The sequence below is a fragment of the Malaclemys terrapin genome, chromosome 3 (assembly GCF_027887155.1).
Source record: "Malaclemys terrapin pileata isolate rMalTer1 chromosome 3, rMalTer1.hap1, whole genome shotgun sequence".
In the NCBI taxonomy this organism is placed as follows: Eukaryota; Metazoa; Chordata; order Testudines; family Emydidae; genus Malaclemys; species Malaclemys terrapin.
Window position 1 is genome coordinate 45,966,982 of NC_071507.1, and position 17,338 is coordinate 45,984,319.

General features: G+C 42.0%; 1 protein-coding gene across 1 annotated transcript in view; it reads right to left on the minus strand.

The window, feature by feature from the left end:
* Positions 1-17,338, minus strand: part of RPS6KC1 (ribosomal protein S6 kinase C1) — a 102,148-nt gene that overhangs the window by 18,796 nt on the left and 66,014 nt on the right. Inside the window, exons 11-13 of the mRNA XM_054023553.1 lie at positions 16,864-16,996; positions 3,077-4,663; positions 2,716-2,805 (exon numbers count right to left, since the gene is read on the minus strand). Of these exons, the coding sequence (XP_053879528.1) occupies positions 2,716-2,805; positions 3,077-4,663; positions 16,864-16,996 (1,810 nt within the window). The remainder of the gene's footprint in view (positions 1-2,715; positions 2,806-3,076; positions 4,664-16,863; positions 16,997-17,338) is intronic.

Genomic DNA, 17,338 nt, shown 5'->3' on the forward strand with positions numbered 1-17,338 from the left:
CGCACACTGATCCAAATTGCAGGACTGGAGGCTTAGCCAAAAAACTCCAGATCAATACTACCAATGTGCACTGAAGCAGAGTTAATGATAGTGCAGGAAGCTTTAACTCTTGCATTTTGTGATTTTTAAATGTTACTCCAACTGCTCGATCAACACTTGGTTGTTTAGAGCTTATGGGGCAGACAAGGCCTCCAAAAGTCATTAAAATGGATAGTTAGGCTTTGAAGTTCACACCTCATTAAGGCAATGTAGTGGGAAAGGATGAGTTTCGATCTTTGCTTCCACTACTATTCTGTTGAAGCAGCAAAGAGTCCTGTGGCACCTTATAGACTAACAGACGTATTGGAGCATGAGCTTTCATGGGTGAATACCCACTTCTTCGGATGCATGTCCTGTTGAAGAAAGCTTCCTGCAAGGCTGGGCTACCAAGGCAGCAGCACATTGTTTGCACTGTGATGGATGCACCGTGGCAACAGAAAGATAGGTTTTTTTCACCTTTAAAAAGCGACAGAAATTGCTGCAACTCTAAAATGAGGAGATCTGCAGCAGTGGCGCCAGTTCAGATATTTCTTGCTCGGGCAAATTCCACTCCCGCTCCCCGCAGCAGGGACCCCGCTTGTCCTTTCCCTGCACAGACCCCAGGTCTCCCTCAGCCAAAGAGTCCAATGTCTTCAGAAAGGGTATGTTAAGCACCTGCCGCTAACCCGTGTCAGCTGACTTGAGCTTGCCGAGCTTAGGTTGCAGGGCTGTAAAATTGTGGTGCAGACATTTGAGCTCAGGTGGGAGCTCTGGGATCCTCCCCCCACTTGGGGTCCCAGAGCTCAAACTCCAGCCCGAATACAAATATTTACACTGCAATTTTACAGCCCCACTGCCCGAGCCCTGTGAGCCAGAGTCAGCAGATATGGGCCAGCTGCGGGTGTTTAATTGCAACGTAGACATACTCAGAGTCTCCCCTCTCTCTTAGCCATACAGTGCATGAACCAGTGCCGCCAAGAGCCGAGTTCTCGGCTGACTCCCCTGCACTCTGCCCCACAGGAAAGGACTCCTTGTGTGCCCTCTCAACACCATTTGGCCTGACTGCCCCTCCATCTGGATGGAAGAGCAGCCAAGCTAAATTTGAGTAGTAATGTGACTCTGTGCACCCAGTAGCAATGCCACTCACTGAAATTTGGCCCAGCCATCACAAAATCTGCCTTTTTCTGGCCAGGTCAAATTTCAGCAGCATTGGAACCATGCAGCCAGAGCAATGTTCCAGGCTACTCTGACAGTAGCCAAACCAATTTAATATGGGAGCAGTGCTTAAAAATTGTCAGGAAAGGCCCCCCCAGCTCCATGGCCTATGGAACTTTGACCAATGCAAAAACCTTGGGAGGGGGCATTTGCCCCCTTCTCCAGCGTTCCCAATTGGCACCAGAGATCTGGAGGTTTTCCTGTTCCTGAGGTTAAGGTAGTGAGGTGTTTTGTGTTGTTTGAAAATATAAAGAAGTGTTTGGCTCTGATTCAGAGACATGTACAATCTTCCTCCTGTAAGCTGGCCCAGCAGCACCTTCTGTGCAAGTCAGGTTGGGCAGAAACAAAGTGCAATGTCACAGTGGGGGGTTCGAATTCAAGTTTTAGCAGATGCCAATGGCCCATATTCTACCATCTATTCACACTGTGTAGATTTTTAGGGGACTAACTCACAGAGTGAAGTGTTACTCAATGCTAAGCTCTGAAGCCATCTTTTAAATTGTTTATAACCTTATTATTCAACCAATCGTTATCAAGCGTGGTCACTGACTATGTACATGCCTTAGTTATGGACCACCTGCATGCCAAGTTTCAAAGTTCAATCTGTGTGTGAATTCAGCAGGAAGTGTACAGGGCATTCTAAATTTTAAAGCAAGGAAGTTTTCCCCTTTCACAGAGAGCTCAAACAGCAGAATAGATTTTGCTCAAACTTCCCGAAACAGTTCATCTCTGGATAGAACTCACAAGTGAAAAATCTCAGCCACTAAAGGAATTTGAGGTTTTTGTTGTATGTTTTTTAAGCTAGTTTATACCCTCTTGTTTTCAAAATTTCATACATGAAATTTCATCTCATTTTTGCCAGGCATTGCCACTTGGCCACTAAATAAAATTAGCAGTTTTCAGTTTGAAGCACAGGATTTACCAGAAAAACTAAGATGCACATTTTATCCCATTGGGTTTAATAAAAATGGTTCTAAGAAAACATACCAATCTCTAATTTATTTCCAATTTTGCTCATCACTGGTGCCTCACATATCTGTATGTTTGTTATAATTTTATATTTAAAGCTGTCATATTTATGTTTCTCTTATTATTGTATATTTGTTAAGTTTGTAATTTTAAAATCTTTCTGTGGCATCTTCAGTCTGAACTGCTCTTTTTTCTTTAATTGCCCTTTTCAGGGATCAGGCATGCCCCCACTGAAACTGGAAATATCCTAAGGAAAACAAAATGTTTCCTAAAAAACAAGAAGTTTAGTGCAATAACATTTTATAGAGGAGCTACATAACATATCAAACTACAGGTCGGTTGAACAGTGGTATAGTTACCAGCTCTTTCAGATTCTAAGATAGTTGGAAAAAATCCTATCAAATATTGCATGAACTTGAGGTCCCAAAGAGAAATATGTTATATAGGCTCCATGAGAAAATGAAAACTGCTAATCTGTTTTCCAAGTGAAACATTTTAGGTGATTGCTCTAACCTGGGGCACAGTACATTCTCTCCATGGCATCGTTGTCACAGGAATCTTCAACCTCACTCCACCTGCTAAAATACGTTAGCTGAATGTGTCCTAAAAACAAAACGACAGGAGAAATCAAAACATTTTTCCCTTCCATTTTCTACAGAAGTGAACTGTAATTACTCCTTTTGTAGCTAAAAACAGTATCATTAAGAATAATGGCATCATTAAGTACTAGAAGCTATTACTGGGGGTGAATTTGCTGCACTGATAATGAAGCTCTAGACAGGAAATGAAGATACTAATTACAAGATAAAACGCCTACCCAGTTAATTGGAAGCAACAGCGAATAAAAAGAAATGCATTTGCAAAAGTTCCTGACCTCTATCATTCAATAAGATGTTGTTTGGGTTCAAATCGCGGCACACAATTCCTTCTCTATGTAAAGCATCAAGGGCTACAACCATTTCAGCTGCCCATCTTTGAATGCAACCCTCTGGGATGTAAAATCTGGAGGTTAGTGCTAGTCTTTTGTCGAGGTCCTGAAAAATTTGATGTATTTCCTTCTCTCCTTCTAGTGCTATTTCACTCTTGCCCTCCACTACTGTCTCTTTGCTTTCAGCTTTTGATAAGAGAGCAGGGTTTGTTTTCTCTTTACCAAAGTCTTCCATTTGATCAGAAAATAGCAGCACTGCTTGATTTCTTACAATGCTGCCATCTAAGCTATACTCTTTAGCACCTGAGAGTGGGTTAGAAATAAATAAGAAATTTTCTTCTGTGCTTGTTGTATTTAATGATGAGGAAGAAATTGCTCCGAGTCCTTGAAACTGAGCCATGTCTTCTGAACTAGCCAGGTCAATATCAGACGTAAATAGTGTCCTGACAATTTCCTGAGTGACATCATATTGTCCTTCTGATTCCTTGCTAGAAGGATGGCCCAATTCTGGCACCACATGATTCAACTTTTGATCAAGTGCTTTGCATTGCTCTGTACTATTATTTAATTGTAAGACATCAGGGGTTTCTAACAGTTTGCTTTCCAAGATGTTTACATCAGTCTTTGTAAGCTTTTTTGGCCTAACCACTGGTGCTTCTTCCAGTTTCTCAGATACACCAGGTAAATTTATCAGAAGATCAGGCCTTCCTTCATCAGCACTACTTACATCATCAAAAGCAGCATCCTTAAAAGAAATTACCGGCACAGAGTCATTGGAACCCCGGCTTATTGTGTCCTGGGCTCTAAAGCCCACCTTGCTCTCCATGGTTTCAAGACTCCTGTCATGCTCTGGTGCAGAAAAAAATGGCTTTAAAGATTCTGATTTTAAGCTATACAATTTATCTCCAAAATCAAGCCCCAGAAGTTCACTGGTGCTGTCTTTACTATCTATTCTGAAGAATTCCATAGGGCTGTGCTTGGATTTACTTAATGAGTCTGATATCCTAGTAGGACTAAGTACTTCCAGGTCAGCATCTTCACTGAAAAACTTTAGCTCCCGAGAGGCGATCTGAGAGCTGAAGCTATCATTGCCAACTAAAGTATGTGCCTGTAAGCATCCTAACTCTTTGGTTTTAAGATCTTCTCCCTCTGGTTTCAGCACGGGTTCCTCATTTAAAGAGCCAGGATCAATTTTTTCTTGTCCATATTCATTGCATAATGTTAAATAACTAGTAGTGCATTCTTCTTCTGAACTTGACCCAGAATCTGTCCATTTGGGAGAACCTTCTTGGCCATCTTCCTGGTTACTACTCTCATCTTGAGAACTTGGCGTAAGGCTGCTCTTCAGTGGTATAACTCTCAGCATGTTCCCCCCATTGCTTCCTCTGGAGTCAACACTACTGCTGATTTCTGTAGGGCTAGGGGTTGGCAGCTGCAGGTGAATTTTAGTAGAACTTTTGAGTTCATGGATTTCAAAGCTTTCTTCTGGGCTTCTGTTTAAGAATTTACTGATGTAAGACCACAGTTTGCCTCCTACAAAGGAAGAAAAAGAAAAATCACAATTTAACGCAGAACTAAAAAATGGTTTCATTATGAGATATAAAATACACAAGTCACCAGTGCAAATTACTTCCTTATGCCAATTAGAGGAGGTTAGAACTGCTATTTCAATAGAGAATAGCTAGAGGGACCCTGTCGACTTAACTCATAGTTCAAACAAATTTATTAATACATTCATGTTAGTAGCATCATCTTAGATTATTAAAATAGAAAGAATGTTTAAAATCCTACAGAGTAGTCTCTAACCAAATTGTTCCAGGATTACAACTGTTCTCCCATTTCAAGACATATCAAGAATCAGAGAAAATAAGGTTCCCCACAACCAATCTGCATTTCCTGAGATGCTTCTGAATCACAGCTCCAATCTTCTATGTGACATCAGGGGAGGAAAAAAGGAGGGATGGAATAAAGGAGGACTCATTACCAAGTTCTAGGTTTCCATCCTCTTCAGTTTTGTGGATATTAGTGCCCCTCCGCTCCCTATTAGTAGGATACAGACAGGGCCGGCTCCAGGCACCAGCAAAACAAGCAGGTGCTTGGGGCAGCACATTTCTAGGGGCGGCATTCTGGCACTGGCCATCATAGGCGCCGACTCCGGGGTATGGTGCCCCCGCCGCCCCAGCTCGCCACCCCAGCTCGCCTCCGCTCCACCTCCGTCTGCTCCCCTGAGTGTGCCGCTGCCACTGCTCCGCTTCTCCCCCCTCCCTTCCAGGCTTGCTGCACGCGAAACAGCTGTTTTGCGCAGCAAGGCTTGGAAGGAGGAGAAGCCGAGCGGCGAAGCATTCGGGGGGAGGTGGCGGAGGTGAGCTGGAGCGGGGAGTGGTTCCTCTACCCCCCCCCCGTTACTTCCTGCGCCCCCTCACCCTAGCTCACCTCCACTCCGCCTGCTCCCCTGAATGCACCGCCGCTCCGCTTCTCCCCCCTTCCTCCCAGGCTTGCCGCACGCAAAACCGCTATTTCGCGCAGCAAGGCTGGGAGGGAGGGAGGAGAAGCCAAGCGGCGGGCACTGGAGGGAGGCGGCGGTGGTGGAGCGGAGTTGAGCTGGAGCGGGAAGTGGTTCCTCTACCCCCGTTACTTCCTGTGCCCCCCCACCCTAGCTCACCTCCGCTCCGCCTGCTTCCCTGAATGCGCAGCTGCTCCGCTTCTCTCCACTCCCTCGCCTGAGAGGGAGGGGGGAGAAGCGGAGCAGCGGCACGCCCCGGGGAGCAGGGGGAGCGGAGGTGAGCTAGGGCAGGAGGTTGCGGGGGGCCCGCAGGAAGCAATGGGGGGGGGATGCAGCACGCCCGGGGGAGGAGGCGGGGCTGGGGATTTGGGGAAGGGGTTCGGAAGGGGCGGAGTTGAGGCGGGGCCAGGGATATGGGGGCATGACAAAAAAAGGGGGGTGGCCAAAAATTTTTTTGCTTGGGGTGGCAAAATCCTAGAGCCGGCCCTGGATACAGGTACAAAGATCTTCAAAAAGCAAGAAAAGAAATATCTTATTGGTCTGTTAAATCAGGATTTCTTGCCAAGTTAAGATTTCTTCCCTGATACCTTGCTCTCTCTCTCATATATATTACCTTGCCTTTTTTTTTTGCGCTTGTGGAGGCATGTGGATTTTAATCAATACACTTCAGTAACAGATATCAGAATCTATGGCTAAAGAGGAAGGAATAAGACAGCGCATCTGTCTTTGTCCCAACCCAAGCCCAGTTCTCTCATCTCTGAAAAGTCCAAGAAAGTTACAGAACTAAATGTAACTACTGTATTGGCTGCAGTTAAGCTTTGGAAATAATACAATTGGACTGTTACTCTTCAAAAGCTTGAAAATTCTATTAATGCTTGTTATAAACAATTACAGATCATAGGTATAAAGCAGAAGGTTGCACAAAATGAAATTAGAAGATATTAGAATAATAGAAGATTAGCATTGGAAGAGACCTCAGGAGGTCATCTAGTCCAACCGCCTGCTCAAAGCAGGACCAATCCCAACTAAATCATCCCAGCCAGGGCTTTGTCAAGCTGGGCCTTAAAAACCTCTAAGGATGGAGATTCTACCACCTCCCTAGGTAACCCATTCCAGTGCTTCACCACCCTCCTAGTGAAATAGTTTTTTCTACTGTCCAACCTAGATCTCCCACACTGCAACTTGAGACCATTGCTCCTTCTTCTGTCATCTGCCACCACTGATAACAGCCTAGCTACATCCTCATTGGAACCTCCCTTCAGGTAGGAAGGCTGCTATCAAATCCCCCCTCATTCTTCTCTTCTGCAGACTAAATAAGACCAGTTCTCTCAGCCTCTCCTCATAAGTCATGTGCCCCAGCCCTCAATCATTTTTGTTGCCCTCTGCTGGACTCTCCAATTTGTTCTATTGTGCTTGCTTGGGCCTAAGACATTGACTTCAAGCAGGCAGAGAGAGGTCCTAGAAAACTTTCAGGGGGGGAAAATGTGACTTCAAGAAGTTCCCTTTCAAAATAACAGAGTTTACTGAAATTCCTGAAAGTACATGTGATCTAACAAGATCTTCACTAGATATGATGAAGCGAAGTATATCAAACAAAAAAATATTAATAAAAAATTCTAACAGTTTGGAAACTGATGGTAAGGAAGACAATTTGGATCTATTCATATACGTGCTCTTAACCTACAAGTTGTAAACAGGTGTCAGGGCGTCATCACCTTGACATTCCCATATAATTAAATGTGACTGTCCCAGCTACATGGGAAGGAAAACATGGAGGGGGTCCTGATATAGAAAACACTGAGAATCAATCACTGATTATATCATAATTTTAGATCCCGATTTTAAGATGTTCATGGTTACCATGAAAACATGTCTGTATTTAAATGAGTCATATGGAATGTTATCTCATTTTATTGTATTCCATAAAAGTTTTAGAGTTGGTCAAATTTTGGGAGGGTTGCAAAAGTTTGATGCTTTGTCCACAATTTACCCCTCCCCCCTCACACAAAGAATTCAAAACAAAAATGTTTTAAACAATATAGTTTCAAATTTTCAGTTCTGCGTTCCCCACTGCCACCATCTCTCTCTCTCTCACTTTAGCAGTAGCAAAGGGATGGGGGGGCGAACGTGGGGTTGGGGGACCACTCTCCCCTCTTCACCTGTCCCCTCACACTTTTCCCCCCAAATGGAAAAAAAAGAGGGAGCAAAAATGAAAGTAGGATTTTTATTTCACAATTCTGAATGAAAATTTCAAAAATAAATTATTTTTTGTTAAGTTTTGTTGAAATCATGTTTTTTAAATGCTAAAAATTTGGCAAAATAATTTTGCCGAGCTCATTCATTTACATATAATGGAAATCGTCCCGGTTTGCCTGTACCAATTAATGAAACTTCATTTGACAACACTCCCCTAACCCATCCATAAATATAGACCTGGGAACTTCTTGCACATGAGTGGACTGTAATGGAGCTTCCATACGAGAGCAGCAGTCCACTGACACTTAAAATGTGGCAGAATGCGGGCTTAGCTTTTATACACCATTGAGAAACCCCCCGTCTAAGAGAGATGTCGTTGGGGCATAGGAGCTGTACTATCAGGGAACCAGAGGTGGTCTGGGGACTCTGGGCATCTACATGCAGCATTTTGTCCACCTGTGAATCCCCGGGCTCCAGAATCCACAAGTGCCAAGCCAGTCCCCATTCTCATGTCTTCCTGATTCCCCTTTGGAAATAGATCAAGAAAAGTCAACACTGGGACAAGGGAATTCTCAAGGAGTTTTCTATCCACAAATCCTCCTCCCCAGGTATTTCTGCTAGTAGGGTGACCCAGAACATTATTGGTTCGTTATGTTTCATAGCCATTTAACCCTATCAGTGTAAAAGTCACTATGTAACAGTTTAAAAAGAAAACAGCACATGCAGTTTTTAAAGGTTTTTATTTCTGATGCTTTTTAACAGAGAATACAATTCCCTTAGTCCTAGTAGGCATCTAAAGATGGTCAATATCCCAGCTTCCAATTATTATATTTAATACAAAAATAATAATCAAATTTACATTATTCTGACACTAGTGAAAACAGTTTAAAAGGCCATACTGCCTACCCTTCAATAATTATTCCCATTATAAACCTTCCTCTTTTTAAAAGCTTAAGAGAAAAAAGTTTATGATTCAATAATTACTTGTAGTAGGAAACGATGAAAAACTGTTGCTTATTGCTTTCTGATTTACAGTTAAGTGCAACTAAATGAAAAACCATTTGATTAATGTCCAAATTCATACATATAGCTGTTTATGTACAAGTATGTCAAGACTGGCCTCCTGGGCAAGTGGAAATACGTAAATAAATGCTGTTCAATAATTTTGTTCAATACTGAAAAACAACAATTTTATTCCCTTCTGAAAATGCCTAATCCAGGGTCAAACAAGAGCGATATTTGTTTCTGGGTATATAATTATGTTTTTATGAGTGACACACAAATAATCTCCTCCTCCTCCCACAATGTGTTGTGTAAGATCAAGAAAACCCATTAGCAAACCATGCTAATATTGTATCAGGAATCTATAAAAACTAAAATTACAGAAGTCAGTCCACGCAAACGGGCTTCAGTCACTTTGTCAAATATTGTCTAACATACTAAATAACTGTGAAAAGTATCACTACAAAACTGAAGTTCATCTTTAATAGATTCACAAGAAAACTAGCATCAATACAACCAAGTTTCCTAAATCTAATCTTTCTACCACAAGGTTGCCAGTCATTCTACATTTTATCGTATAGATTGGAGTGGTAAAACTATGGCCCGTGGGCAGGATCCGGCTGGTGGGATTGCCACCCCTGTGGCGCCATGGGCCCCGCGCTGCTGCCAGAAGCAGCCGGCACCACGACCCTGTGGCTCCTGGGGGAGGGAGGACAGAGGGCTCCACGCGCTGCCCTCGCCTGCGGGAACCGTCCCCCACAGCTCCCATTGGCTGGGAATGGGGAACCGCAGCCAATAGGAGCTTCGGGGGAGGTACCCACAGGCAAGGGCAGCATGCAGAGCCCTGTAAGCCCCCTCTCCCAGGGGTTGTGGTGCTGGCCGCTTCTGGGAGCGGCACGGGGCCAGGGCAGACAGACATAGAGCCTGCCTGCCCTAGCCCTGGTGCATGCCGCTGTCAACCCGGAGCTGTACCAGGTAAGGGGTGCCGCACCCTGAACCCCTCCTGCACCCTGCACCCCAACCCCCTGCCCTGAACCCTCTAACCCCCTGCCCTGAGCCCCCTCCCACACTCCTCCCTGCACCCCTGCCCTGAGCCCGCTTCCGCACCCCCACCCCTTTCACTGAGCCCCCTCGTATACCCCGTACCCCTCCTCCGCCCCAACCCCTTGCCCTGAGCCCCTTTCTGCATACTGCACCCCTCTCACACCCTGCACTCCCTCCCGCACCCAATCCTCTGCCACAGCCCTACATTCATGGCCCTGCATGCAATTTTCCCACCCAGATGTGGCCCTTGGGCCAAAAAGTTTGCCCACCCCTGGTATAGATCACTGCTAATGTACTGAAATGTATTTGTACCAAGGAAAATATGAAGTGTTTCCTATGTGCAATGTGGAAGAGTTAATATTGCAGCAGAAATCTTCAAAGTGACACCTACTTGCAATCTAGTTCCTTTGAAAGAGTTAAGTAATTTGACTTTTGACATTTCTAGCAAGAGCTGGGCATTTTTTTAATTACATAAGGCCTAATCACTTAAATCAAAATAGGAGAAGTTCATTTTTACTATTTTTTTTTTTAAATTTACCTAATGCAAAAATCTACCTTTTGGATTACACAAACCATGGTTGAGCATTCCAGAAGGAATTTAAGAAAGTTAAGTGCACCTGAAAAGCGGGATCTCAGAACGGAAGTGGAAACCCAGCCATACTGGTTGCTACCAGGAATCACTACAATATTAACTGAAATAAAGTGCATTCCAAGTAAATTTTACTTTAATCAAGTACTAGTGCCAAGGCAAAAAATAATATTTGACTCATATATAGGAGACATTTTTCAGCTGAAACTTTTTTCTGCCAAAAAATGCAGATCTGGTTGACCAAAACACTTCGTTAATTCATGTCAACGTCAGCAAATTGTTTCAGTCCGGAAAAAAAATTAATTCAGAAATGTCAAAAGATGAATGCCCTGATCACTGGGCTACAGGTTACTTTGATATGGTTCTTTCTCAAATTTCATCTGTTGAAACTGTTAGGCTTTGGCTAAGTAGGTAAATATTCATTGGTCCAGACGGAGAGAGAATCACTCTATAGCCCAATGATTAGGGAGGTGGGATACCCAAGTTTTAGTCCTTGCTCCAATTAATTTTCAATTATGTATACGAAGTAGCACATTTCCTCCAAATATCTCAAAACATCTTACACATAAGGATTAGTATAATCTCTGTGGTACAAATGTGGAAACTGAGCCACAGGTGAAGTGACTTGCTCAATGACACACCATAGGGCATTGAAAGAGCCAGGAATAGACTTGTCTCTCCTAACACCCAGTCCTGTGCCACTGGAGCACATTAGCTACAATGGAAACATATTTTTAAAAGTGAATTTGTATGCAGAAAAATGCAAACAATGAATGTATAGCACATTAGTCACTGAGACAGCATAGGCAGGTTACAGACAGAAGATTAGATCTGCGCCCCCCCCCAAAGAGATGAATTGTAAAAGTCAGTGTACAAGAAAGTGAATGCAATCAAAAGCAAAGTGGCTGGGCAGTGATGCTGCGCAGAAGTCCTGTTCGTTCCACAATTTTTTGATTTTCTTTTAAATGTTTTCTGTAGGGTGGGGGTGGGTGTAATGCTATTTTGAAGTAGTGACAAAGACAAGAAGATACAAAGACTTTTGGATAAGTATCATTAAGATGAAAGAAAACCTGACAGACCAGTAAATTCCGTTTCCTAGCCATGCTTTAGTTTTAGTTTACAAGAGGAATTAATGTCCTGTTGAATTTTGACTCATCCAGTCTGCAGACACGTTACATTGCAAGTTCACATCCTGAAAAACTAAGCGGATGTATCCCAAAAAACAATCATTTAGCTTTTGCTAAGTTGGCCCAAGAGTCTGCAATGCAGGGTTGTGTAACCTAATTATAGCTGAAAAATTGTGGCCATACTGGATTTGGGCTTTGCTAAGTAAAGTTAAAGACAACAATCTGGGTTCCCAAATAACCATAACCACACAGGGGAGAGAGGAGTATTGAGACACATCTACACAATTCATCCTTCAAAACTTTCCCAAATTCTGTACCTTAGTGGAAAAAGAGGGAATGGTTTCAAGGTTCATAAGGACCATTGTCATAATCTAGTCTGACCTCCTGTATAACACAGGCTATAGAACTTCCTCCAAATAATTCATTTTGAACTAGAGTAGATGTTAAAAAAACAAAACAAAACAAAACACAGTCCTGGTTTATGAAAACCATGATATTCCACCCTATTGAAAATCCATCTCTCCCTACTGCTCCTTTGATCACAAGCCGCATTAAGTATCTCATGTTTTGTGCGCGGCACTGCTGGCAGAAAAAATAAAATCCAGATCTTGTAAAGAGGAGATGCAGTCACTAGTCAACTTCATGATATATAAAATGATTAAACATATATACTTATGTGTGTGCAGTGCCCAACGTAACTGGGACCTCACTTCTAGGCACTACCATAACATAAGCAATAACTCCAATGCATAATAATAATAGCAGCAGTGGAGGCTGTAGTGTACATAGGAGTTTATCACCAGAATCTCTAACATGACAGTACAGTAGTTAAAAATAGAACCCTACATATATTACCGCCTTCACTATTGCTAACCGTGGTGGTGAACAACTGCTACGAAGTTTGCTAGCATAGAAGAAGCCTGTGTGCCCACCATCTGACAAAAATTGAGAGACAGCGATCATTTCAAACCAGCTTTGGACAAGGACGGAACAGCCACTACTACATTCTCGTGAGTGGCAATAGAATCTTTAGGGCTAGTAATGTAATCCATTCTGACCAGCAAGTCCCTAGTTTGGCAAGACAGACCACCACTGAATTGTTGTCCATTAGTTCCCATACCCTGAAAGCCTCTTAAATTTGAAGTTTCTTGAGTGCTCTCCAGACTGATAGGAGCTCCAGCTTGTTTATGCTTAAAGAGATTTGACAGTTTCCAACAGCCACTTAAACTCTGATGTACCACGGAAGCCCCCCAGCCTATTTTTGAAGCATCTGTTTCTAAAATTTCTGGCATTGGTAGTGTCAACAAAAACTGAGGCCTTGTTAACATCACACTGGCTCTCCACCACAGTAGATCTTGCCAAATGCTTTCTGACAAAGCTACCAGATAACTTTGTGGACTTCCTTGCCTCTAACACACCCCTCTAAAGCCCTCTAATGTTTTGTGACCATGGGAAGAGCTCATAAGGGAATCCACTAGCCCCTGCAGTTAAGGGAATTAACTGCGTTTGGAGGAATGACAGCATCACCACTTCTGGGTAAAACAAGAATGTTTTCTTCTTAATCAAAGAATGTTTGGGGTCAAGTTTTCTGAGTCCAGTTTAAAACCCAATAGTTTTAAACCTGACAGTGGATATAAGCTGTGCAGTAAAGGGAGTGGGTGTAAAATCAACAGCAAAGCCCTTCGCAAATAAGCAGTTACCTTTATATGCAACTTTACAACCTCCTCTGAACGGGCCTTAATCCAAAGTGTTTTCCAGTTAAAATTAACATTTTTATCCTTGAACGTCCTAATGGTACAACTGGCCTCTAAGCATGATAAGCCACCACGGAGCAATATATAAACCAAATGTTCTATTCGCTCAATGCTCCTTTCTAATGAAACAGAACTTTTTGAAGTTTGGATGCAAAGGAGACATACAGGAGTGACACACAGTTTTAGGCATTTATACTGAAACAGGCACTGACCCACATTCCCAAAGATGACTGCAAAGCATACCCTGCCTGTTTATCTTTTTTTGTTTTTAACTCGGAGCAGTACTGCTAGTACCTCTAAGTGACTAAGCAGCCTTTTTAGCTCTATCATTACACCTTGGAGCTCTGAATAATTAGAAAGTTTTGGCTTTTGACTGATCAGGGGAACCTGAAAAGCAGAGAAAGATGGTTTTTAGAGGAATGAGTTTGAGGTAGCCATAATTTACGAAAACCTCCTCTATAGGGATTTTGGTAAGATTATCTACCCTAGAAATTTACAAGATTCTGGCAATCTGACTGCTATTAACCAATAGGTTTCTCCTGTCATCAAAACACCATAGTGTTCTTGGTGACAAAGCCTAACCTCCCCATACAAATACAGTGTAACTTTACCCCATTTTACATTCATGGTTTCTATTTCTACAATGTCCAACAATTTAAAAGGTCTTACTGAGTCAGCCACTGCCCACTGCACCAGCCCATATCAAAATCCCCATCCTGGGTGTCAATCACCTTCCCGTTATTTTTCTTGGCAAAATTCAAAAAAGCCTCTCCAATTGGTATCAGGGTATCAGGACAGTCAGGATTCCAACTATTCTTGTGCTCAAGGTGTTCCAGCTATGCTTTACTAAGACAGAGATGGTAAGTGGTCTTTGGCGTGGGAATCTAGACGAGCTGGGGAACCTCAAGGGCTGATGTTAGAGAATTGCCATGGATACTAGAAACCCAATGGCAATTTTTTTTAACTTCATTAACTGACAAAGGTCAGGGAAGAAGGATGGTCTTCTAAATAAGGCACTGGACAGGGACTCTTGAGATCTCTGTTCAAATCCTGGATTTATGATATTTCCTGTGCATAGCCTTGGACAAGTCACCATATCACTCTGTACCTCAGGTCCCTCTCTTTAAATAGGAACATCACTTCCTTTCCATCACTCTTTGTCTTGTCTATTTATACTATAAGCTTTCAGGGTCAAGGACTGTTTCTTATAATGTGTATGTACAGCATCTAGTACAAAAGAACCTCAGACCTCAGCTGAGGCATCTAGACACTATCAGAATATAAATAAATCAACAACCACAACAATAAGTCAGGGTCTTTTGGAGTTGATGGAAGCATAGACATCCAAGAACTTTCACCACCTTGCTATGCCTCAAAGGAAGGTGAATTAGAATATGGGGTGGCACAATTCCTCTCCGGTATCACTCGAGTACATCACTCGAGGCTAGACAGGACACTCTGAAGGATGATTTCAGGCTGTGAGAGTGTTTGTGCTACTTTGTATAGTTGAAATTTAGGTAAGACCGAAGAAGTGCTTATTTACAATACATTCTTTTGCATGTTTTTTCCACATATACAAATATGTCTTCTATTAAAGAGGACATATTACTTTTTAAATGCAATTGTTTTTCCTTTATGTTTGGCTCACCGAAATAAGCTTAACCTATCTCTCAAAATTAGTAGTTTTTATATGGAATCATTAACTGAGCAGTGACTGAGCTTATCATGTACCCACTTCTAGACAATATGCTGCTCTATTACTCCCAAAACACAAAGGGGATTTGAGAGAAAACCCTTTGCCCTATACTATTTATACAAAGTAGGGATTTAGCAGCAGTTGAAACAAATTCATTTTACCTAGGGAACTCAACACTTGCTATGGTTGGTTTCGGCAAGAATGAGCAGGCCAGGACAGTAACTTTTCACTGGATTCGTTATTCTCTCCTGACCCGCCAAGATGTAAAGTTTTCCTCTTACAGTAACTGTCCTGTCCAATCCATTCAGCTCACCTCTTTGCTCTTATATACAAGAGCTCTGGGGTATGAAACATCTCTGCTTCCCTTCCCCCCCTTCATTCACCAGAGCCAAAGGAAGATATTCCTTACTGGGAAGTAGTAACCATTTCGAGTAGGTTGCCCTGGACTGTGGCAGTTTGCTGTGTACTTTAAAGTTCTTTTTGGGATGTTTGGTTATTGCCCACCCTAGTAATTCTCCCTGAAATACCTTTTCCTCTTCTCATCCTATCTTCATCCTGTGCTACCAAAGGAAGTTTTTCCTCAAGGGAATTAAAAATCCTAGGGACCTGAAGTTATAATAATCAACTGAGTCCCCCCCAGCCCCAATATTTTTTCTCCCCATCCCTTTCCCCTGCAGACTTCGGGGAGCAGAAATCTATTGGCACCAATGAATTCTCAACAAATTTTCTAAGCTTCTCCAAAGATTCAGTCAAAAACTACCAATATACATTCAGGTCAGAGGTCAAGTGATAGCTTTCAAATTCCCAGGATGGTCTCTTGGGGGGTTGAGAATTCACATACAGTTACATTGTAGTCTATTAACATAAGGTCTTCCTTCATGCATCATTGTACAGTCAAGTTTAAAATAAATAAATAAAACATACTACAGAAACAGAGAACTCTTGAGTCAACTTTTGTTGGTCTATTTTCCTGTATGTGACAAAAGTGGCATGTGCATAGGCAAATTCCAAATAGTTAAAACAAAAGGAATAATATTTCCTCTAAACTTATCTTCTCTACAAACTAGTTCTGTGCCTTGTATTTCCCTTTTCTGGTTGAATTAGCAGCATCCCTTAAAAAGGAAGAGATATATTAGCAGAATTGAAATTTATATTCTGCACTCATTCTACACAAAAAGGAGTAATTAAAATTAGGGAATATTTAAATCCAGAGGGAAAAAAAATCAAAATGTAATTATTTTTTGCCACCTGTTCCCTGAACATATAACAGGAATTTTATAAATAGTTTGAAGGCACAACTCTGTGGTTCTGCTTTGAACTCCTATATGACACCACTGGCTATTTTCTTAAAAACCCAGATCAGAATAACTATGTAATGTTAAGGAATAGGCAAATGGTCTTGTTTTTAAGAAGGCAATTAATAAATTCTTATGGGAATACTTCCCATTTTAGCTACATAACATTAAAAAGATTTGCTTGCCAAAGATTACAAAAGTGGCAAAAAGATTTTATCTCCTAGAGTTGACTTGTACATACTGTAGATTGCAGTTTCAACCAAACCACTTTCTGTCCTGTAGAAAATAAATGGTTAGAAATGTACAATATTACTAAAGCTCAAATAATTCAGCAGCTTTTGGGGAAATTCAAAACAGGAGTGAGATTCAGAATAGGAATAAGGGGAAAAATCTGTTCTTTGTATAGTTTTGTTATTCTAAGAGTGAAAATATTTTGTTTAGAAAAATAAATAAGTAATTTGACATTTAAATTTATCATTGATTGAAAGCTTGATTTTTTTTTCAATGTACTTAAACCACAGACAAACCTTCTGCATGCTGCAGCACAAGAAATACAGACTCCTCAGAGATGATGTACTTGTGCAGACACACCATGTTGGGCACACAGCGGGGAATGATGGTCTTTCTGTTCCTGCTGTACTCACTACTTTTCCTTAGACCCTGACAGAGAACAAAAAGGTCAGTTGTACCCTCAGTTGCCTTTGGAGCCTGCTGTGCTCTGTGTTTATCAACCAAACTAATCTATCCGAGTTACTCTGGGCTTCAGAGAAACCACTCATCTGCTGCTCTATGCCCCTCAGTCCCCCGAGGCTCTGCTGATGGCATCTGGCGCATTTCCAGAGAACAGAAGATGGCACAAAGCTGCCATTAAAATCAATTACATGGGTCAATGTTTTTATTAGAATCTCTCTCAAACTAAGTCATCAGGATGACACACAGTTATTTCCCTATGACCTTTTAAAAAATTTTATTTTTTTTACGCAAAAGACATTGTTTAAATCA